The 22,987-nt window shown below is 40.2% G+C and overlaps 1 protein-coding gene across 2 annotated transcripts; it reads left to right on the forward strand.

The window, feature by feature from the left end:
* Positions 1-281: 281 nt before the first annotated feature.
* LOC129092622 (rab11 family-interacting protein 2) lies at positions 282-16,320 on the forward strand. Of its 2 annotated transcripts, none has more exons than XM_054600629.1 (6): positions 282-451; positions 1,698-2,293; positions 5,390-5,787; positions 7,440-7,785; positions 9,347-9,419; positions 11,596-16,320. In XM_054600629.1, the coding sequence occupies exons 2-6, from the start codon at positions 1,938-1,940 to the stop codon at positions 11,818-11,820; spliced, it is 1,398 nt and encodes a 465-aa protein (XP_054456604.1). In that variant the 5' UTR covers positions 282-451; positions 1,698-1,937; the 3' UTR covers positions 11,821-16,320. The 2 variants fall into 2 exon arrangements, with proteins under 2 accessions (XP_054456604.1, XP_054456605.1); XM_054600630.1 differs by having other exon boundaries at positions 11,599-16,320.
* Positions 16,321-22,987: the final 6,667 nt, after the last annotated feature.

Genomic DNA, 22,987 nt, shown 5'->3' on the forward strand with positions numbered 1-22,987 from the left:
TGTGCAAGCTAAAATAACTTATATAGCCTCTCATTACTGCTAACCTGGACAGCATACCCACAATTCAACACTGGCAGCGGAAAACATAATCTGTTCTTTCTATTTCTTTCTTATTTCCTGTTTTTTTATTTTTTATTTGAACGTATCGCAACATTTTTCCACAATTGTTAAAAGTTCATTATCAACATTTTAAAACATTTTTAGCTCTTTAATTCTGCTTGAACTTCCACCGGGGTGAAGCGGAAGTGACGTCAGACCAGGAAGTAAAGCTTGCGGCTGGCCCGACTGAAGAGGAGAGCGATGGGTAGCAACAACAACAGCGGCGGCACAGACGACTGACACTAGCCGGCATTTCCCCTCAGGAACCGTCGCCCGAATGTATTTGTGAAGTCAGTCTCCGCTGAGCTGAACTTCTGAATGTCCGTCTTATGTCGGTGAAAATGACACCGAGGTAAGCAGCTTTGTGTGTGTGTGTGTGTGTGTGTGTGTGTGTGTGTGTGTGTGTGTGTGTGTGATGCTCTGTGAGTGTGCTTGCTAGCTCAGTAGCTAGCCGCGCGTAGCTAACGTTATTCTGCGACAATTACATTACATTACATTACATTACATTACAGTCATTTAGCAGACGCTTTTATCCAAAGCGACTTACAGGAAGTGTATTCAACATAGGTATTCAAGAGAACTACTAGTCACCAGAAGTCATAAGTGCATCTCCTTTCTTAAACAAGCATCTTAAAGCATAAACCAGAGCAAAAGTATAGTGCAGAGGCAAGTTACTACGAAAACAATAATTGCAACAGACTAATACGAATATAGTAAGTGCTACAAACTACTACGAATAGGATAAGTGCAGTAAACAAATACAAATTCAATAAGTGCAGCGAACTGATACAAATACAGTAAGTGCAACAACTAATACGAATGCAATAAGTGCTACGAGGAAGGCTCAGGGTAGTACTTCTTGACAATAACAAAGGTTCATATAAACCTCATCCGGTCATATCGCTTCGTTGTGTTTTGAAGTTGCTTTAATGTATGAGTAGACCAGTCTGTAAGTTAAATAGCAGTTCGGTTCGTGATGACAAACCTGAGGAAAGATTCTGACTTAAAAGTGAATTCCATCCTAATAGAACTCACGTGGCTCTGTCAAATATGTGATCCACCTCTGACTTCTCTTGTAGCATTACATTAGCTAGTAAAACTCTGTCTCATTTTAGGTTGAACAACAGAGACACAGACCTTAGAGACACAACCTGGTGCTGCTCATGGGAAGTGAAAAAGACACTTTGACACCACTCATTGTAATTGTACTTGACTGCTAGTAACGTTAGAGTTTCTAATCCTCAGTCTGAAGCCCTGTGTTAAACAAATATGCATTTTGAGAGAATTCATGAAACCTCATTCTACGGAGGCAGTCACTAATTCAGTGACAATGGACCAGCACCCAATGTGTCACTGGGTGAGATCATCAGTTTCTTGATACTCCAACTTAGGGAGATCTATTAATAGTTAATGTACTAAATCATATAGGCCAGTCTAACGTCTGTTTTAGTCTTCATATTTCCTGTTATTACTTAAATATCACATATTTGTGCAAGTTAATGCTATCAAAGCAATGTTTCCTGTACACCCACCATGAGTCATGTCATGGTTCTGGGAAAGATACTAATGCTCTTCTGTTTCTCCCTGTGTTTCTATAGATGACTCACCAGTGGCTTGGACATCTGTGAATTGACAGAAGATGAGACTTGCTCAGTTTGTCGCACTTGTCATTGCTTGTAATGATTGCTACTGTATGCTCACAAGCCACACTCGCATGGACAACAAACTATAGTGAGCCATGTTTGCTGCTTTTTGCACATTACGCTTGCTAAAAACATTAACCACATAATTTATCATTTAGTTTGTTTTGAATGGCTCTCAGTTGATAACCAGTGCTGATGATGTCACTCGGCGAGCAGTCTCAAAAGTGGTTTCCAACCCATGTCCAAGCCACTGTTCTTCAAGCAACCAGTTTACAGCCCAAGGGCAAACATGGCACCAATGATGCCTACACCATCATCCAGCTGGGCAAAGAGAAGTACTCAACATCGGTGGGAGAGAAGACCCTTAACCCTGTCTGGAAAGAGGAAGCCTCGTTCGAATTACCTGGTTTACTTTTGGAGGGTAACCCAGAAGTATATGAACTCTGCCTTATCGTGATGCATCGGTCCCTGGTTGGGATGGACAAGTTCCTGGGTCAGAGGTCCATCAACCTTAATGACATTTTTGACAACAAGCAACGGAAGAAAACTGAGTAAGTATCATATACTGTAGCAATAAAGTCCTAGTTCTCACCTCAAGGCACGTTATTTCACAGCAAGCCAATCATTTAATATGACATCGGCGACTGTTTTACTCTGCTGCCAGAGTTTCAAGCAGAATGCACGGAAGAAAATGTGCGAACAACCCATCCAAAATGCAACATTTTTAAATAAGTTTATTTACGCCAACATGAAGTATAACATTAAAATGAAAACATTTAATTCAAGGCGACCAGCATGATACCGTTAATCATCCATCTGTAATCCATACAGTCAAAGTAATTTAAATTTGGACACTAAGATGAGTTTGTTGTGTGTAGTACATTTCATACGTCTTCAACATCACATGTTCAGTATTTGGGCTCTATTGTATGTGATACTTTTTATAGCATTTATATACTTTGCAGCTCCAGCTCACAGTCATGCGCCAACATGCTGCTGCTCGAGGACTGGACTTTTGTGAGGAAGTGGAAAATATTTGCACAACTATTCCAGTCATAAGTGGATTACAGTGTGAACTAAAATAGTTTATTTCTACATGTGTTTTTGACATATTAGGTTACACATAATAACGCCAATGTATTGTTTTTTTGTGCGTTATATTTTCTGCTCTTTTCGCAATTAAGTTTGTGACGCAACTGCAGCACACCACATGCTTTAAATTCAACTCCACTTTATTTTATTAGATAGTTTTAATTCAAAGAGCAGATTTTCTTTTTGAAGCCCAGTAGGTGAACTGGTCTCACAGTTCTTCAGTTTTAAACCATCTAACACAACTATCACAGATGAGGTATTCCATTTGTGCTTGGTTAGTGACAACAGATAGGTTGAACCTTTCGATATTGTTGACTCTATTTTCTAGGTGCAGCAATTAATTGGCCTACATTGTTGAGAGATTACTTTAAGCTTAATCAATGACATGGTATGAAACAGTTGGCCTAACTGATACTAGCAGAGCTGGCTAAACACGTCTTGTAAGCCACTCCTGTACACTCAATTGTTTTTAAAGGTGTGTGACTGGTGAATGGACTTTTTCTCACAGCCAAAAGGACCTGAGTTTAAAGCTTGGCCTGTTCTTTGTAAAGTTTACTTCCTCTCCTCTAGTTTCCATTTTTGTCTGGGGGGGGGATGCAAGGCAAGGCAGGTGAAGTGGAGAGTCTCAAGTGGGCTGATATTGATTTCAAAGTGACTCAGCCCATTTATTAACAGGTGACTTGTCCAGGCTGTTTACCTTCCATATGCCTTGTGCATGCTTGGTTAAGGATTGTCCCCTTGTCAAATCACTGTATGAAATGCTTGAGCAGGTCGTGCATAAAGATGGATTAAACTTAACTCGCGTACCACCATAGCTTGAAAAGGATGTATAAAATTAGGGCTGAACTCGGGGGCGTTGACCCCTACAAGTTCAGCACACACACACACGTTTATTAAGCAAACAGGAACAGAATAACCAGACTGGATCTGGTGTTAATTAGCTCACTGCACATTTCAACATAGAAAGACATTAGCACACTTCCTCTTTGCCCATCAGTTGGGAGAATCACAATATGTTCTAATCAGTGTGGACGGGTTGTATTTGTTTTAGGGGCCTGAGCCGATGCACCTTGAGGCCGTGCACTTTTTCAGCAGAGGCTCTGTAATGTATATGCTCGCGTTGCTTGTTGGCCTAATCCCACACTGCAGGCGTGCTCGACAATGACGTCCGGGACCCTCGATACCGTATCCACACTCCACAGTGGGTCTGTGTTCGCCGCGGCACCATGCGCAATGTTTTTGAACTGACATATTGGGGAGGAAAGCCCGTCCTGATATCTGAGTAGGCAGCCCATAATTATCGCACACCTGTGTTTGTTGATTGTGAGGAGTTTCCCAGCGGTCCGGGCCCGAGTGGGAGGATTGTGGCTCCAAGCACAGGGAGGTTTATCTTGGCCTTGAGACACACGTGAGGTGCAGCCCCGGCCCCATGGCAGCGGCATGCTGTGGCTGCTGATCAGACTGAGCGTGGCGCGCAGCCTGGGAATCGGACCCGGCAAGGCCTTCTATGACAGGGCTCCTGAGCCACGAGCTAGACGGTTTAGAATAGCGTTCGACAGCTGCGTTTTTTAAAAAGCCAATACCGACTGATGATTGATCTTTCATGCTGGAATTCAAGGGATACTTCAAATATCCGCATAAATCCAGGAAGAAATATCAGTGTTTTTATGAAAAGAAAGGAATGTTTTACAAATATGTGTTGAATCTGAGCAAAGTGTTGCATTTAAATCAGTTCACATTAAGGGGTCTTTGAGAAATCACCTTTTTAAGGATTAGAACAATTGATTATATTGATCAAACTGCATCACAATAGAGGTCGGTGAGTGCAAATATATTGCTGTGAACACACTCCCCAGATTAATGTATCTAAAGCAGACAGTATACTGGTAGTTGTTTCATCCGGATGCTGCTTTCTTAAAGGACATTGTCACCAGCCCTGTCTCATTAGCATGTATGAACTGTTGGGTTGCCCTGCGACGTGGCTTTGCAATTTTCCAATTGCCCGTCGTTGCATTTCTGAACAAAGGCCAGATTTGTGCAAATGCCACTTTATTTCGCTCAGAGTGAAAGCATAAATCCCATTACTTCCAGTTGAAAAAGCAGAGAGGTTAAACAAATAGGAGCCCAAGATCAGCCTGAAATGGTCTATATTATTCAGCAGCAGGCTATTTCTTGTGTTCAGTTTGCAAAGAATAATGTTTATCCTCTGAATGATAAATTGTACTCTTACTTGTGTCAAAAAAAGTTCAAACGATTTAAGCCCCCTGCATTTGTGTGTAGCTTTTGGATTAGTCTACTCAAATTAGCCTTTTCAGTGATGTCCACAGAGAAGTAGGTAGAGCACATTAGAAAGAATGTGGACTGTTTTTTCCTTTTGTCATATTGTGTGATAGTGTAAAGACTTTAACCACACTCTGACTTTGTAAACCTGTCTTCCTGAATTATGCTGAATTACGTGTAATCAACTCAGAAGATTTTCCATAAATCCTACTCTCTTTATATTAATTGTCTCATTGAAATTTACTCAGCCAAAGCTTCCTCAACTCTCGTTTCAGCTGGTACTCCTTGGAGTCCAAGCCGGGGAAGAAGAAGAAAGACCGAGGCCTTATCCAAGTGAGCATCCAGTTCATGAGGAACAACATGACGGCCAGCATGTTTGACCTCTCCATGAAGGAGAAGCCCCGCTCCCCCTTTTCCAAGCTCAAGGACAAAATGAAAGGTCGCAAACATGACGGCGGCTTCAGTGACGCATCTTCTGCCATCCTGCCGCGCTCTGCCATGTGCGATTCGGAACAGTCCTCTGCCCAAGAACCACAACCCAAGCCTGAAGCCAAGGCCAAGAGGCCGCTACTCGCCGGGGCACATAAACTCTCTGCAGCCCATTCCATGTCGGATCTCATTGGGACCCACTTTCGGCCAAAACTGGATTCTATGAACTCCATAGAAGAGAGTGGTGAGGACCAGGGCTTCCGTTTTTTCAGATTTGTTGCTGCCGTTATATTCAATATTTATAATTAATTCTTTTTTTAGTATCACAAAGAGTTGATAGGTACGCTTGTATTGCTCCTTGGCACATGTCTTCAAGGACTTGATAGTAATTCTCTATCAAGTCAAGTCACTAGTGATCTGTGAGTCATTGCTACCTTCTCATATTTTCCTTTTCAAGGATGGAGGACAGTCTCAGCTACGTATGAAGGATAAAAGGCCTCCTTCTTAAGCAATAAAAGGACACTGAGTAGCATTATAATTACAATATTTTTCATTGTGCTATGGTGTCTATTAACACAAAGGTTTTGTTGTCCACCTGGTCTTTTTCTTCTTGTGTGACTGTCTAACTCTTAACATGGGTAGCTGTTGCAATGTCCCGTGGTCATCAGTAGAGGTCGATAGAAGTCACAGAGCTATAGGGATAGAAAGATAGTTACAGTATAAGATGTATAAACCTGAACTAAATTATATATTTAGACTATTTAGATCATTCATATCAATCTGTGTGTGGCCTTAATTGATCTCTGATGCTAACTAGTATTAAATTAGCTTCCCATCCACCCCTGCTGTCCTTGACTTGCTTTAGCTGTAATCAATGCAAACAATAGTCACAATTTTCAAAACAACAATACATAGACCAAACACAATTGTCTCATAATGATAATAGTAATTAATGCTGTTTCGCTTTTTGTTTTCTGTGCTGAAATGCCATTGGCTGCTCACTTACGCTGTCCTGCATTGTGTAGCAACCAAAAAAGCTAAAGGATGGACAAGAATGGGTTGGACTGCATTGTCTTTAATAGTCGCTAAAAATGTCTTATGTGGTGATGACAGGTATTGATTGATAAAAGGTTATTTGCTAATGAATAGGATACATTATGGGGATTTTGTGCTGAAACGGTAAAATTTAAACTTTTGCCAGCGGAAGCTTAAAACAATCAGGCAACTATCAAAAGTGTCTGCTGTCGAATAGATGTCCAAATGACCATAGAAGTCAATAGATAATCATTACTCAACTCACTGCCCGCTCCTCCTTGACTGTCCGATCTCCACTGCACTGCTATCTTAGGCAGTTTAATTATGATGATTTTGACTTTGTCAGGTGTCTTTGTTATTATTCAGACTGGCATGCAAAGGAGGGGAACTTATCCAAAGTTCTGAGAGTGGGAGGGACACAACAGCAGATTTGGAGGGTATAAATAATATAACAAAGTGTCCTTACTGCTCCCAACAAAATGTTGTTTTTTTGTGGTGTGGTTTTAGTTGGAAGAGCCACAAAATCAACTTGGAAAATAACTAACACAACGCAAATGGTACATTTCACAGGTTCCTTTATCTCTTTTTAAAACTGTAAAAAAAATGAACAGAAAACAAACACTGGTCAGTTTCCAATTTACCCGTTCCAATGAAATCAAATCAGTGGTGTTGGCCATTAAAAAGTCAGATTGCATCATCCCAAATTCTGTCACATATAATTGCAAAACAAATTAAAACAACACAGTAACATAAACAATCATTTAAAAAATGTGATTAGTGATGTTCATAGATATTTATTTTTACCGTTACGACGTCATACGTTGATGTGCTGCTTTTGGTTTCTCTCCCCCGGGAGCACAGGCGGCCCTCACAGGCGTTCCCAGAGCGAGGTGCCAGGCTACCAGGATGGAGAGGCACACAGTGACCCTTTCACTGATATCAGTGACACCCTGCCACAGAAGTATGCCACGCTCCCACGCAACCGCAACCCGTTTGAGGGGGAGCACGGGCAGCTGTGGGACCGGGCGGAGCGGAAGGAGAAAAAGGAGAAGGTCAGCCTACTGGAACGCGTGACGGGAAAGAAGGAAGGCCGCAAGACCAACAACGGGGGGCGTTCGGGCAGCTCTGGGGACCTGCGTTCCCCCAACCCCTTCAGTGGAGACTCGCAAGCAGACACTAACCCGTTCGTCTCCAACTACAAAACCAGGTAGCTCCTTATTTCTTTGCTTTGTATGCTCCATCAAAATGAAAACTTAGAATCCTCCAGTACACCATTTATTTATCTCACAAAACATTTTCTACTTGCTTTCATGAGGTGGTGGGAGTTGAGGTTGTATCTATTAATTGATCACTGAGTATAAAAAAAACCCCAACATTTTACAAAATACCATTGTCACAAAGTGATAAATTGAAAAGATAAAAATGACCATTAAGACAAAAGATATTGCATTACAGACGTCTTTTTGGAAAATAATTTTGCAAGTATCATCATTCATATTGCGTAAATGGGGGGGGGGAAAGGTATATACATTTTTCAATTCAATGGAATATATTCTGCACCTTTTTTAAACCTGTCAAAATGTTTTATTACATAGCATAATGAAATCTCTTTTATATCTAAATATAATGACCCTAACCTGAATTATTATTTTAAATTAAATCAGCAGTAGACCTCAACACATCAAACCCATCACTAAATTTCCCCACTTTTTTTTCGAATACTTTCAATATATTTCCAATTGCTAATTTACCCCTCTTAGGCTTAAAGCGCTTTATTTAGAAATCCAGAATACTTCCTCCTGGAGCAACTTCTGTAAATGTCCCTATGTCTCGAAAACATAAATATACGTTAAATGCCCATGTTTGTTTAAAGTTGTGAATCTTTTAAATTGAACATTTCACATCAATGGACTTTTGTAAGGCAAATCTCTGAAAGGTTTTAGTTTGGTGGTGTATTTTAAATACAAATATAATATTATATTAGGTCTCATATGAGTCCTTTCACGCCTTAAATTTAGCCTCCATGCACGTGGCTAGAGTCTGCATTCAGCACATATACAGTAGACGTTCTTAGAAGTTTTATAGCATCTCACTCTTCATCATATTTCATAAATCTTCATCATATTTCATAAATCTACCCCGTGAAACAACCACAACTGTACTACAGGATATTGGTTACTGCATTCTCACAAAGTTTCAAATACCTTGTTGATTGAAATCTACCATCTCTCGCTCTCTTGTCGAGTGTTATTGTCCAAACATTTCCACCGAGCCGCTTGCATCTCTCCCCTGTGTTCCATAAAGAGTTGGTGTGCACTGTGGCTAAGTTCTGGTTTATCAGAGTGGAAGGTGTCATTAGTGGCTCTTTAGAGAGCCCGGGCTCGATAACGAAGCCCTCTGAGCTATAGTAATGAGATCCTCTGCAGAGATAGACCACCCAATTAACCACTTATCTCTGTGGGCACCAGTCCATCATCTTTACTGCTTCCTTTGTCGTACAGTAGCTCAGTGGTCATTTATCATGTGGTGAATACAAAAAGGTGGTTAAAATATATTATTTATTGATGAACATATTCACAAAAACATGCCATAATGCATATTTTATTTCTTAATAAGCTACGTCAGTCACCCTTAATATCCAAATGTGCTTTATCAGCACATAGACACCTAAAAGCCTCTTTATTAGTAGAATCGTGATAATTATACCAGAAATATTCACTGTAATGCCTTCATGTGGATACTGACTTCCCTTTTGATTTGCTTCCTAGTGATAAAAAGTCAAGAGGAAATGAAGACCTCACATTTGGCCAGAAGAAAAAGGACATCTATGGCAAGAAACCGGTAAGAAACACAGCCCTACCCTCTTTGTAAAACTATTGATTTGTCAGGTGACATTGTTGCTCGTTGTCAGTTCTACCTGGGGAAAAAAAGAACGAGATTTAAAAGAGAGAAAGAATTACCCCAGCGGTTGCAACTGTGTCATTACTTCCCATGTCTTCTCATGCCGATTTTTTTTAATTGAGAACTCTTAACTTTTCATTTGACATAGCAGCTGGTGACATTGACCTCTGAGGCCTCTGAAAATTCAGATTTGCCATTCAGCTAATTAGCAGCTGCACCCATCGGTCATCGTGTCTTATCTGATCATAATTTGAAGTGGTGTGAATTCTAAGTCAGGAAGGTCAGTCATAGTGGTGTGTTGCACTTGTTCTGTAATTGGAGGTTTTTGTTGGGAAAAGACTAAGAAATGTCATTTCTTTTAATATATTTTTTCCTTTTCAAATGTTTTTACCCTTTATAGTTTTTATTTAGTTTACATTTTTCTTTGCATTCCCAATTGTAAATATGCAGACTATTACACAGCAAAATTGGTATTTATGAGGGAGCGTTGGGAGCTGTAGCTAAAGCGATGCCTAAATGAGAAAGAGAATGCTGATAATAGCTTTCCTCACCTTTCTTTGTGGGTGTTGAGGGCTGTCGGTATCCACACATGTGCCCCCGTGCACGCCGCAGTGCCTCGCAGAAATGGCAGCTCCCATTTCCTCCGCTTCAAGGCCCTAATTAACCACACACGGGGAGGAGGGAGGAGGGGGGGGGGGGGGGGGGGGGGCAGTGAGAGATTTCAAAGGACTGAGCTTTTAGATTCTCAAAGCTGAGCTCATTAGAAACTGTAATGACACAACTGGAGAATGCCAAGTGTGCGCCTTATCTTCCCCTCACTACTGATCGCAGAAAACCGGTCATCATTACTTTGCCAATTCATGGTCATTTCCAGGCCTTTGTCGCCAGCTACTAAAGCTCCTGATTGTTATGCTGTGTGTGTGTGTGTGTGTGTGTGCTCGCGCGTGTGCGCACAGAGAGAGAGAGGGAGAGGGAGAAAGCGTGTGCACGTACACATGCTTTGTATGTGACACCAACATCCATATGGCCGTCAGTTCTCTTCTTCCCTCTCTGATGGCTTAAGTGCAGTATTTCTCAGAGCGATGCCTTTTTTCTGTGTTGTGCGTGAGGAACAGGTTACCTTGCTCTGTTCTCGAAATCCCTCCGCTCATTGGACATTTAATCTCGGTGGCAAATATTTCATTTTGGTTCGTGACGCCCTGTGGTAGCCTCTACGCGGTTAGAAGCGATAAGATACCTGGTAAGCAGTCCCCGCTCCAGCTCCCCCTGCATTGTCTTTACCCAGCAGTAGAGTCATGAATGGTGCATGGGAGTGGAAGTTGATAAGTGTGGTATTTTAAACAGGGCGAAGGCTTTGCTGCTCTATCCGTTCGGGGGAGGATGCCCAGCACCGAAGCGATAAAGTGGTCCCTCATTAAAAACGATTACAGCTGCTCTCATAGCGGCGCAATATGATCTGCACATACCGTACCGCGCTGCTCCGTCCAAATAGGTTGTCCTCAAAGAGCCAAGCTGGGCTTGGGTTGCATCCTTATTTTGGTATTTATTAGCCTGACCTTTTTAATTGCAGAAATATGCAGCCTGGCATTTCTACCACCTTGAGAACAAAGATCCCATTTTTTTAAGGAAGTCTTTATTGTGAATGCTTTCAAGCTTTTATATGCTTGAAAGCAAAGTAAAAGGAGATCAACGTTCTCAATATGTTAGCTGCTTACTGTAGTGTCAAAGTCAAGTCCCATTTGAGCAGTTAAACTGCTCTTGATTCTCATTATAAACACTGTTGCACAGTATTGGATCATAACATCTTCCATGGAAATCATTAACATGTCGTTGCTGAATCCCTCATCAGCAGTCTCGTCTTAAAAACTCTTAATTAGCCTTTTATTAGCAACAGAGAACAAGAGATAAACACCTGCCAGGTAATGTCGTGTTAGGCCAACACGTCTAATGAGAGATCTCTATTATCAGATGCTGACATTTCATAGATCAAGATCATCCGACCATTTAAGTCAACTTTTACAAAGAATATTTCTATAACGTCTGCAGATTATGGACCATGTAGCATGTCAAATCTGCTGGGGTTGAATTCTTCCATTTCCTTGTTTCCCATTTTCAGCAGGCGAAAAAGGAAAGCGTTCTCGCCTACAGCAATCTGTCCTTCGAAGAAGTCGTGCAGGAACTCATCAAGCAGAAGGAAGTGGTGAAAAAGAAAGACGCCCACATTAGGGAGCTGGAGGACTACATCGACAACCTACTGGTGCGCGTCATGGAGGAGACGCCGAGCATTCTACGGACACCCTATGAGCCGAAAAAGAAGGCGGGTAAACTTAGCAAAAAGTAGAAAGAAAAGATGCTGGATGAAACAAGTTTCTAATGAAGGTTTAGCTGTAGCTCATGCATCAATGTCATGTGGTTAAAACAGTGGGAAGGAATGGGATTGATCAAAGCCAAATTAATACTTGATTTATGTCTTTGCTTTTAGAACAATTTTATTCAATGGATGTAGTTTTTGTATACTTTTTTCAATGCGTTGGGTATTTCAGTACATGCAGGTATTTTGCCCTCTTTGTTTGGCATCTTTAGGTACTTAAACAGGATCAGCGGAAATGATCAATTGATTCAAGTCAAAGCAAATCCCAAATTTGATATTGAGTGTATGCACTTGTGAACCCACAGAAGTCTGTTGCACACACACAGCTGCCACCAGCAGCTTTTAACGTGCAAATGCAGCCAAATTCATGTTAACCAGATGGTGTAGTCATGGTTGTGCACGGTTTGCTGAAAGACGGCCACATGATTGATAAGACGAAGCTACAGTTACTGTGTTTACACTTAAGCTAAAGTCTCAAACTTGCCACCTAAGTTACGAAACACATTTATCGGAGGCAGCATCAGCTTTGCTGCGAGCGTCCTCTGCGCTACAGATGTGGGAGAGGGTTGCAGTGAGAAGTTGCTGGGCAGTATCTGGGAGTCTGGTTTCTCTCTAGTTTACTGAGTCATACATTTTTTTTTCTTTTTCAAATGAACAAATGTATATTGCTGTTACTGACTTTTCATTCTTTGCTTTATTTGTGATGACTATCATTGACTGCCAAGTTTTTTTGGACCAAGTGTCTCGCAGTCACTCGCTGAAGGTGATCACTGATTACTGACTTTTTAAGTGCAATAATCACATCTTGAGTATCTTGCTTTATATTCTGTTTTTGTTTACATTTTAATCACATCTCTGAGTGGAACTCATCTCTTTTAATGTTGATTTGATCACTGGAAAAAGCCTGGAGTTCTGTGTTTCAGCCTCCATGGATTGACCGGCCTTCATCTCCGTCAAAGACGGTTTTTGCTGAAGATTGTATTAATGGTACCTAGCTGCACTTGTGGATATATGCTGAACAATCTTTATTTCTAAATGTTTCAAAGCTCATTTACATATGAACACTGTTTTAATGTATTTGTAAGGTACTTTATGGTAAAAGCGCTACTTTATCCCAATACCCGCCACCCTTTCTACTGTATTGAGACGGTACAATTGGTACAAATCACAGAAATCGTCTTCATTCATAAGTATTCACATATTAAGTTCATACTGATACAGTTTTTATGTGTATTTTCCATCAGCATTAATATCTGTTTACACAAATGAATTGTGTATCGTGCCTCAGTATATTTCAGCTGTTTTTTCTTTCTTCATATTATCAAAACAATCCAAGTTCTAACATTCATATACAGTAAGATAAAAGTGTCCCACAAGTTTACTGAGTACGAATGATGATCCGTTCATAATTGTTCGAGGTAAACAGCCACTGGCTGTCACTGAGGTCACAAATAACAGTTTGAAGCCCCGTGTCAGAAGCTAACTGTCCTCATTTCACAGTGTTTATGTCATCGCACGTGTCGCCTCGATCTGTGATGCTCATGTCATAACAACATATGTTGTTTCCATGTTGAACTCCTTAATTCTGTGAATTTATCAATTTCTACTGAACAAATGCCGAGTGAGCTACTGAGCAGCTGTCGGATCGCTCTGCTGGCAGGAACATGAACTTAATGAATACTCAAGGGTTCATCTCAAGAGAGAGGCCTCATTTTAATCACCTGTGCTTAAGCTAGATGATCATTAGTAAAATAATCACTTGATGATGTTTAGGTTTACATTTTTAATAGCTCCACGTACAGTGTTAAAACACACTTTGTATTATAGAACCTTTACTCACAGTCACATGCCATTTTCGATGATCTGTTTATCAGATGCTAAATCACTTTGTCATTTTGCTGGTATTGTTTCTGGTATTTGTATCCTGTCTTTTACACTATCTGACCTTTAAACTGTATGATACCAAATCACAGCTGAGTGCTACGCTGATCTATGGAATGTCGATGGTCAAAAACACTTGTTAATTTCAGTTTTTCTTGAATGTTACACCACTCAAACACAGTTTGTCATGTACTAATTTATTTCTGCTGCTGTAAAAGTTGTTGCTTTATCTGAAGGTATGCGATCTCTTTTTGGAATTGAAGCCCAAATATCTTGTTACTGAATGTATTCTGGTTGGCTTTGAAATACATAATTCTGCAATGTGTAATGATATACAGTACACTGACGAGGCCATTCAACCTTGCTTGCCTTTAAAGTATTTGGTGTATCCAAAGAGATCATTTCATATGGTTGGTTGTCGTCGTCGTCCCCCCCGACATCATCATCATCATTATTGACAAGAAGTTATTGTCTGTATGTACGGTTTTGTGCGATGATGTGACACAGATGTTTGGTAAATTCCTTTGTATTGGAGAACGGATATTTGATCGCATATATTTTCTAAAGCCAAACGCATTTTAATCCATTCATAAAATGATGAGTATTACGCGATACTAATTAAGATATGTGGATAAGAATCTGTTCTCCTCACTGATTGCCTTCCTACATGTGCTGAAGTGCAAACTCTGTCTCCTCATGTAATAGGCTTTACCAGCCGCTTTAACTAGTCTGTAGTTGTAGTTTAGCCAGTTGTTCATGGACCTCGCCCAGCTCTTAATACTTCCAATGTAAATACTGTATAGTCACTTTGATATCACTTCACCTCCCTTTTGACTTTTTGCACATTGTTGTTGTGCTGCAAAACGTTTGAACATGTGCTTCCTGGGGTTTTATTCTGTATGAGATTTCAAACGTGTAAAACGGAAGGAAAATAATTCACCACCCATCTTTTGATTTGAGCTAAACTCACCTGATTTTTATTAGTTTATTTTGCTTCTTTAGACATTTTCTCTTGCTAGCACAGCAAAGATGGTGGTGCTGTTAGTGTAGGCCGTGTTGTGCATCAAATAGTAACACTCAGAGTATAGAACAGGTGATTTACACTCAGGTCTACATTTTGCCCCTAAGCGATGCTCAAATGATGAAATATCAAATGATATGGTCTTAACAAATAAATGTTGAACACATTTGGACCCTGAGGTTATTTAGTTCAAATGAAAAGCTACGGGTGCGTAGTTTAAATTAATTAATTTTGCCTGTCATTTCTTTTCTTTCAGCTTGATTGCTACGTTTGCTTTATGCTTTGATATAATTTAGTGCTTTGGAAGATGTCAGACTTAAACGCAAATCTAAATGAAAAGCATTTTCAAATCGTTTACTAGCGCAGAAGAAAAAAAACTGCGTCATTATTATATATTTGTTTTGCCTCTTTGCATAATATTTGTCATATAATTAATGAGAGTATTTGAATATGCAAAGCACTCAAAATGCTCTGAGGCAAAATTTCCTATACAATTTGGCCATGGCCTGTGTCGTAATCAAAATTTACACAGATTGTTTTGCTCATGCTTTAAAGTCTGTTTTGTAAGTGTTTAAGGTGAATGTCTGCCCTCCTCCAAAAGAAAACGTACAAACATATGGGGATTTTTTTCCCGTGTTGACGAAGCTTGCGTCGAACCTTCTGATGAAGATGACACAAAGCTCAAGTCGGATCTCCCAGTCCTCCTCTGGCAGTCTTCTACTGATAATGTGATGCTGCTTGCCATAGGCCACATACAGCTGCCAGACACTAAGACTTAAGCTCCCGCTAAATCCCCTGACGGTGCTTGTAATGTGGCACACAGTTTTGAAGGAAATGATGGCTGTGTTTATAAAAGATCTCGCCAGTTAGCAAAGCTTCGTTGAGTTTACAGAATTGTATGGAGTCTGGTGCACAGAGACGCCAAGACAATTCATTTTGAGTTTGGTGCCCAAACATGGTGGAGATCATAAAATGTAATTTTGATACTAACATGTTGGTCTGCAGTCAATGCCGCCTTGTAATGTTATAAGATAAGAAAAAAAAAGTAAAATGGGTGTGTTTGGATTCTTGTCACTTCTGCATGTCAATCACATGATTCAATTATGTAACACTTTATATTGTTGCAAAATGATATGGCATTTCCCTGATCTAGAAACCATTGATTTCACTCGAATTTACATTTTCATTTACATCAACCCTCATCACGCTACCTTATCGTGATGTATCCAACTACAGTGTGTAAGTTGGTCAACAAAATGTCCTGTCATTGGAGATGGTAATGAGGTTTTTTTTGGTGTGTTTATTTTCACATGATAGCCAATATGCAAGACTTTCATACCTGAATGTGTAGGCACAAGAATGTATGGGTTTTTATTACTGTAGTTCTTGAAACAAATTGGGGCTCTAGAAGAAGTATCTATTTACAGTATAATACTGGCAATGATTACTTCATTCATGAGAATTTGGTGATGCATTCTTAAGATTTACACATTCTCATCGTACGACAGTTTCAAACATTAACTCTTATCACCCTCATTTTGATCAAATGCCAATGTCCTTTTCAATAAACTCACTGTAAATGAAAACTGCTTTAGTGTTTCAGTTTTTTTCAGGCAAAAAGCAGATAAAGACATTTACGTATCCTTACATTTTGCAGCAGGTCGGGATAATCAAACTCTGCAGTGTAAACCTGATGCAAATCATCCGTAAAGTTGATCGCTATTCAGCTGTTCCTTTCGTTTAACACCTGTTCCATCATTCTTCCGGATAAATTAAAAGCCACTTTCAATTAACTCTGATCTAACTGGCAGTTAAGGCACGATTAGTGTTTTTAATTGTGCTGATTTGTGTCAAAGCTTTTGTTTTCCCCCCTCGCTTAAAGCAGCTCTTCCTTTTGTTCTGGAGAAATTCCCATGCCTTCCTGGCAGAAGAGGGAAGTGGCAGCGTTTGACAACTGAGAAGCAAGATTGCTTGTTAAAACTCCCCTCTAATTTGCCTATGAGTGCAACAAGTCTGTGTGAAGTCTTATGGGACAAGAAACACTTGTGTTGTTTACCGGCTGAGGCCTTTGTGGCTGGGTTTGCATCCCCGCCACCTAGCAGGTTAAATAAATGACCTCTCCCCCGTCATCTCGTTCTAGTAGTCCCTGATGAGTCCCGTCATTTACCACGACACCACAGCAGCTACCACTGCGCGCCGCGGCCTCCCGTTAGAGCTGAAGCTGGAAGATGCATAGCATTGGTAACCACGGACACCAGGAAAATACAAAATTACTTACAGCATAATCCCTTCAGTAAAATAATCCTTGAACGCTGCAGGTGACTGAAATAGTTACAGAACCACCTGTGCTGATTATATAATTAGGTTAAACATTGCTTTTTAATGAGGCTACATTTAACTGTCGGTTACATTTACATGCAACCATTCTCATGAAGTCAATTTCAAAATATCATTTATATATCATGATGAATTTTTCATCCTCCTGCGTTAACTTAAAGTCTGCCTGGGGAGACACTGAACACAAATAGGTGTGTAATTGGGCTTTATGTAGGTGTCACCTGTTGTATTCATAAGCTAATTGGCACACTCATTGTCACCCTCACACATCCATCTTCAGATCAAATTTCACAGATCCCAGCTTCTGTACGGCACGTGTCATCGGAGTGCCTTCTAGATTAAAGCCCATTAGTTCATTGTGCATTATATCATATTGCCGTAATTTGAGGCAAATGTCCAACAAACATGTTATGTAAGATTCTGTGGGTGCAGGAGAGCCCAAGCAGAGAGGGCCACCCACAGGTCACCTGCACTCCCCTTTAAATATGAATGGGCGTCACATCAGGGATCAGTGTCACCCCGCACGCGTCTGTGAATGGAAGTGCCCCAGGCAACCATGGAGAATCTTATATGAGGAGAAATTCAGCAGATGGATGAGGTGTTTTTATGGGGAAAACCAGACCTATTTGGGCAGCTGGCCTGAACTTGTCGGATGATCGGGGCCCAGATGTCAAGGTTAACCCCTCAAACTCCCTAGAGTGTCAGACCCAACCCCTACGACGCAGGACCTTTTGTTGGATAGTTAACTAATCTGAATAGGTGCTTGAGATAAATCAGGTGTCAAACGTGCTGCAGATCCCAGCGTTGTGCATTGTATTGATGGTATTGTCTTCCTCTGATAGCTGCCACGCGTCTGGTATCAGGTGAACAAAGCCAGATGACAACCAGAGAAAACGGGGAATCTGTCGACACCGAGCAGCAAACAAGGGTGATGGATACAGACTAGAACTCATATGGCTACAAAAGGGGTGTCAATAAACACAAACATGACATACATTTTTATGATCCTTACCCGACCCTAAGTATAAGTTTACTTAAAATCCTGTTGTCACTAACATTGCAAATAAAACAAACCTTTCATTTTCTTTTAACCACTGAAAGAGCTTTTATCAAAAGCTCAGATAATACAAAGTCAGTTAACAAGAGAGTAAATCCTTGTTAACATGGTCAATAGTGAGGTTTTATTTATTCAACTTTAAGTACAGTGTTTGAAGAAGTCCACAACAATACTGTTTCTTAAACATGTTGTGGAAAACATTTTGCATACAGTTGTAATTTTAAGGTAACTTCAGGTAAGGTAAGCTAGCTGTCATCTATCTATTAGCAAAGCTAACTAGCTGATAGCTAAGGTAGTTGGTTCGCTAGCTAGTCATTAATGAGCTAATTCTGCTTTCAAGTGTATTGGCTTAAATTAAAATTAACGGAGTGCAGTTACGTTAGCTGTTTTTTAAATGGCATTTAAAAAAGGGTTAATGTCATGTGACGTTAAACATTTTCTAAACACAAACGTGTACGTCATAATACAGAACTCAAGCTAACAAAACATTTGTGAAATGTCAATTGTCCATGTTGTCTCCTTTTCATTGGATGGAGGTCAGAGGACTAACTATGTTACAAAGGGAAAACATATAGGATCTTCAGCAGTGGTTAATGGACTCTATGTTTTTATCTAGGTAGATTTTTTTAGGTCGGCAAGCTAGACTGTAGTTTGCTAATTTTGCTATCAAGTTTAATGACTAAAACAAATTGAAATGAAAAAAGCGATGTGTCAATTGGCAAAATGGCAGCATAACATTATATTAATGTCTAATGTTTATTCCACATTGCCTCATGTTCTTTGCTTGGATGGAGGTCACAGCAAACATAACTTTATGTTAACCAGAAGGGGCTAACAACAGTAACTTTAAACAGTGGTTAATGTCCCATTCATTATTTTTAGTTTTGTAACGTCATCATTTTAGCCTTTAATTTGAGCAACAAAATGAGTAATAATAAAGAATTGTAGGAATTCCATCCAGTAATTTAACTTATACTCAAGAGAGATTTCTCCCTGTGCAATAGACCCTCTTTTAGACTCTTTTAGACATAAGTATGTTTTTTGCTCTTTGCAGGCCTGGCTGTTTTGGGGAACAGGTTGAACTCGTAGGACGACGGTGTTTCCTCAGCAAGCTGGTGAGCGACTGTTCTCATTATCACTGTCTGAGCAGCACGTGCCTGGGACTTATCACCTAAAAGCTAGGAAACATGAGCTGTGAGCAGACAATAGGTTTGAATTTAGTCATTTTTAGCCTGTAATTGGCACCACAACGCGCTTGTAGAGGGATCACTGGTTTGAAAGCAGTGAGACATCCTCATTGATGATCTCATTTTGTTATTATCAACAGTGAAGAATTAAATATAATCATGATCAAGCAGAATATTGCATGACACTATATTAGTAATTGCTCTGGCTTAGATATATCCTACATCTTTTTTTTTTCGTGTGGAAGGAGGTTGAATTTCCCCATATATAAAATAATAAAACAGTCAGTGTGTGTATTGTTATAGCTGTGGGTTGTTATGCTATGTTCACTTTTTAACTATAGTTTGTGATCATTACAGTAGGATAACCTAGCAGCAGGCAGAACGTAAAGCTCAGTTGTAGTTTGCAGTGGATAGATCACATTAGAACTTCACTGCAATAGCTCAGCAAAGCCATGTTAAAACTAGAGTAATACAATCAATCAATCAGTCAACTCCTGACTTCACAGCACAGGAGAGCTCTGCTGGAATGCTGCTAAGCTGCAGATGTACCAGCCAAATTACTCCAGAGGGGAATTACCGGGCCATAAATCCAGACGTCAGGAGGATGGCTGTAGCCTATTTCACGGTAAAAGATCCATGCAACTTGTTTCCATTACCTCCATAAAGAATGTCTGGCTATGCAGGGCTCAAACTTATCGTCGAGGACAGATCTAAACATGTTTGCATCCAAACACGGCCTCAAATAATGGAGACTTGAAACAAAACATCATGAGAATCTGCTGTAGTCCTTCACCATGTCCTGACAGGTCCTTAAAAATAAATGATCTGTTACATGACAAACTGTAGGGGCAGAGCAACTAATAATCATCTCCTGCTCATTCATAAACTTCCGTAAATCTGAAGCATGCTAGAGCCTGCAGGTTTTGCCTTTCTCTTGGTAGAAGCTTAGTTATCATTAAGTTTTGCGACAGGCTCATTCAGATTAAACATTTCCATCCTTAAGTGTTACCTGCCTTATCAAGATTTAAAGATTCATCTTCATTACATGTGTGTTATCGGATCTAATGGTTTAAGCAAAACACAGGATACTTTCACCTCTTTTTATTTGTGCAATTCTCATGTAAGTAGAAGGCAAACAACCGACACACACTCTAGTCAACACAGTAACCACTGGCATCAGATCGTTGGCAGGTACTGGGCTTCATTATTGCTAATTAAGATGTATAAATATGCTGTCTGGCACTTGACTTGTCGTTTGCAATGGGACATTTTTTCCATCAAACTCGAAAAGTGCCAAGGTAGACAAGGTGAGGGCACGAGTGCTGCTAGTGATGCTGCAGTGTGTACTCTGTGGGCACATTTCAGCTCAGCTGGCATACATCAGATTGATGCCTTTAGGTGCCAGCAGCTAAACAAGCCCACGTTTGAGGGGAGCATGTTGTACATTTGGGCTGAGCGCAGCAAAGTCTGCCAATGTCTTTGAGTGTCTGGCTTCTTGGTCTCTCATACAGAGCTCCTTGTTGAGCTGCACTCTCTGGTCATCTTACGGATGATGGTAGTGGGCAGTGTACAGTAGGAGGCACAGCCGGGAGGATGTGACATCACAGCACGCTATACTGATATAAAGTATTAACTTGTTACTGAAGTGACTGCAGATTCAGTCGGCTTGTTGTTTTTTGGCTAAGTGAGACATTTCACAGAATTAACATCAGCTTTGCCCGCCACCACCTTCAATTTCGTAGACATTTAATCTCAATATTTTTAATTCAAACAACTCACAGATAAAATATGACACTTGAAATAGAAATCCAAATTGGGTATATAAAAAGTTTTGTGTTTGATTGAGCTATGATAAGCCCCTTTGTACATTTGTGCCAACAGTAATTTGAGGTAGCTGAAGGCCAATTTTGAACATGAATACTTGCATAATAGCAAATCTTAGAAAAGCCCACTAAAGTGTGCCATCCTGACGGGGCTATGAAGGGCAAGAGAAGACAACTTGACTGGAGGAGAAGCTTTTAACTTTCATTTTATTTATTTTGATTTGATTTTTGATTCATCATTTCTTTTGAGTTAAAATGTCCATAGCGATTTGTCTGAATAATACTGAGTTTGATGCAAACTGTCAGCATCTCAATTAGATAGACTCCTTTCTAGTTACAGAGTGTACAGTGCTTGAATGCATAAATCTGGTGCACATTTAGAGCTTAATTAAGAGGCCAGATCTATAAAGAACTTTCTGCTCTTGTAGCCTAAACAGTTCAATCATTAGCACATTGTTTGTATAGACTGGGTCCTTGTGTCAAAATGAGTTGGGTGGGTTGCCGACATCGGCACATACCCCTGACACACTGAGGACAGTCAGCTACGGTTGACAGTTGTGTCGGAAGCAGGGGGCCCCCGTCTCTCCCAGCATAAAAAAAGGGCAAAATGAGCACTAAGATCATGGCCCCGGTAAGCATTGAGGTCTGGGTGAGGGGTGCTGTAAAGCTCATGACCGGAGCCACGAGCCATCTTCATCACATGTCTTTCCAGGCTGACTTAGAGCTGGTCTTGGTGCTACCCCTTGGAGGATTGCGCCAGGGGAGAGGTCCCACTAAGGGATCCTCCTATACCCTGATCGGAATATTCCAGATTCTGAAAGGGACACTGGCCGTGAATCATGCCAGGAACCACTAGTGAGGACTCTACACATTCTTTTGTACTAACTATACCTACCAATTTAAGGGTTGTAGGAAGCATTGGAAATGTGGGTGGGACAATTTAACATCTGGAAGTCTTCCTCCAGAATTTTTCAATAGGAAAATTACATTTTCTTTAATACATTTTAAGATGATAAATAATAACTAGTATGCAAAAGATTAGTGTAATTCCAATGCATGTGTTCATAATGTTACTTTCTTTTGCATGTCCAATGGGTAATAAGATTTGTGCTATGTCCATGATTTGTATCATGTAGTTATGGATTCTCCAAATACACAGTACTATATTTCTGGCCAGTAATTTAGATTTTGGCTTGCTTGTGTGTGAATCCTCACTAATGTGACAAGCACATTACTGTTAATGAGGGTCACTGAACAAAGCCCGTTATTCCTCTGCGGTGACTAATTAAGAAAGAGAACAATTAGCCAAATGACCAATTAATAACAATCCTCTAATCTACAAAAAGTGATCGGCAGGAAAGATCCATTGGTTTTTCTTCGCTGTGAAAAGAGAAGCTCCATGGGCGTTCGGCACCAGACAAGGTCTTTAATCTAATTAATCTGAGATAAATAATGATTTGTGCTATTACAAAATTGCTCATAGAGAGGATTACAATACCATAAAATACAAAGTAATAAGTTTTTAATGAAAATAATTTAAATCTCTTTCTCTCGCCTCATTCCCCCTCTGTCTTGATCTTTTTTTTTCTTTTTCTGAAGCACAGTAAATTGTCTACATCTACAGTCCCATCAGCACAATTCCTGGTGAACCATTTTCTATGTGACCGTACCAGACATTCAGCAATCTCACTTCCATTGCCATTAATTCTCAACTAATATGTGCCAATTCCCATATTAGTTGACTTACTGACGAGATAATACTATAATACTAAAATATAAAGTAAATGTCAATGTTTCAAGATGTCTCAGTTATATATGACCTGCAACTGGT

The sequence above is a fragment of the Anoplopoma fimbria genome, chromosome 6 (genome assembly GCF_027596085.1).
Source record: "Anoplopoma fimbria isolate UVic2021 breed Golden Eagle Sablefish chromosome 6, Afim_UVic_2022, whole genome shotgun sequence".
Classification (NCBI taxonomy): domain Eukaryota; kingdom Metazoa; phylum Chordata; class Actinopteri; order Perciformes; family Anoplopomatidae; genus Anoplopoma; species Anoplopoma fimbria.

Bases quoted from the DNA above. Each gene is read 5' to 3' on its own strand.
- LOC129092622 (XM_054600629.1), top strand. From the start codon at position 1,938: ATGATGTCACTCGGCGAGCAGTCTCAAAAGTGGTTTCCAACCCATGTC. The intron at 7,786-9,346 runs GTAGCTCCTTAT...TTTGCTTCCTAG, and splicing joins GTCTCCAACTACAAAACCAG to TGATAAAAAGTCAAGAGGAA. The intron at 9,420-11,595 runs GTAAGAAACACA...TCCCATTTTCAG, and splicing joins ACATCTATGGCAAGAAACCG to CAGGCGAAAAAGGAAAGCGT.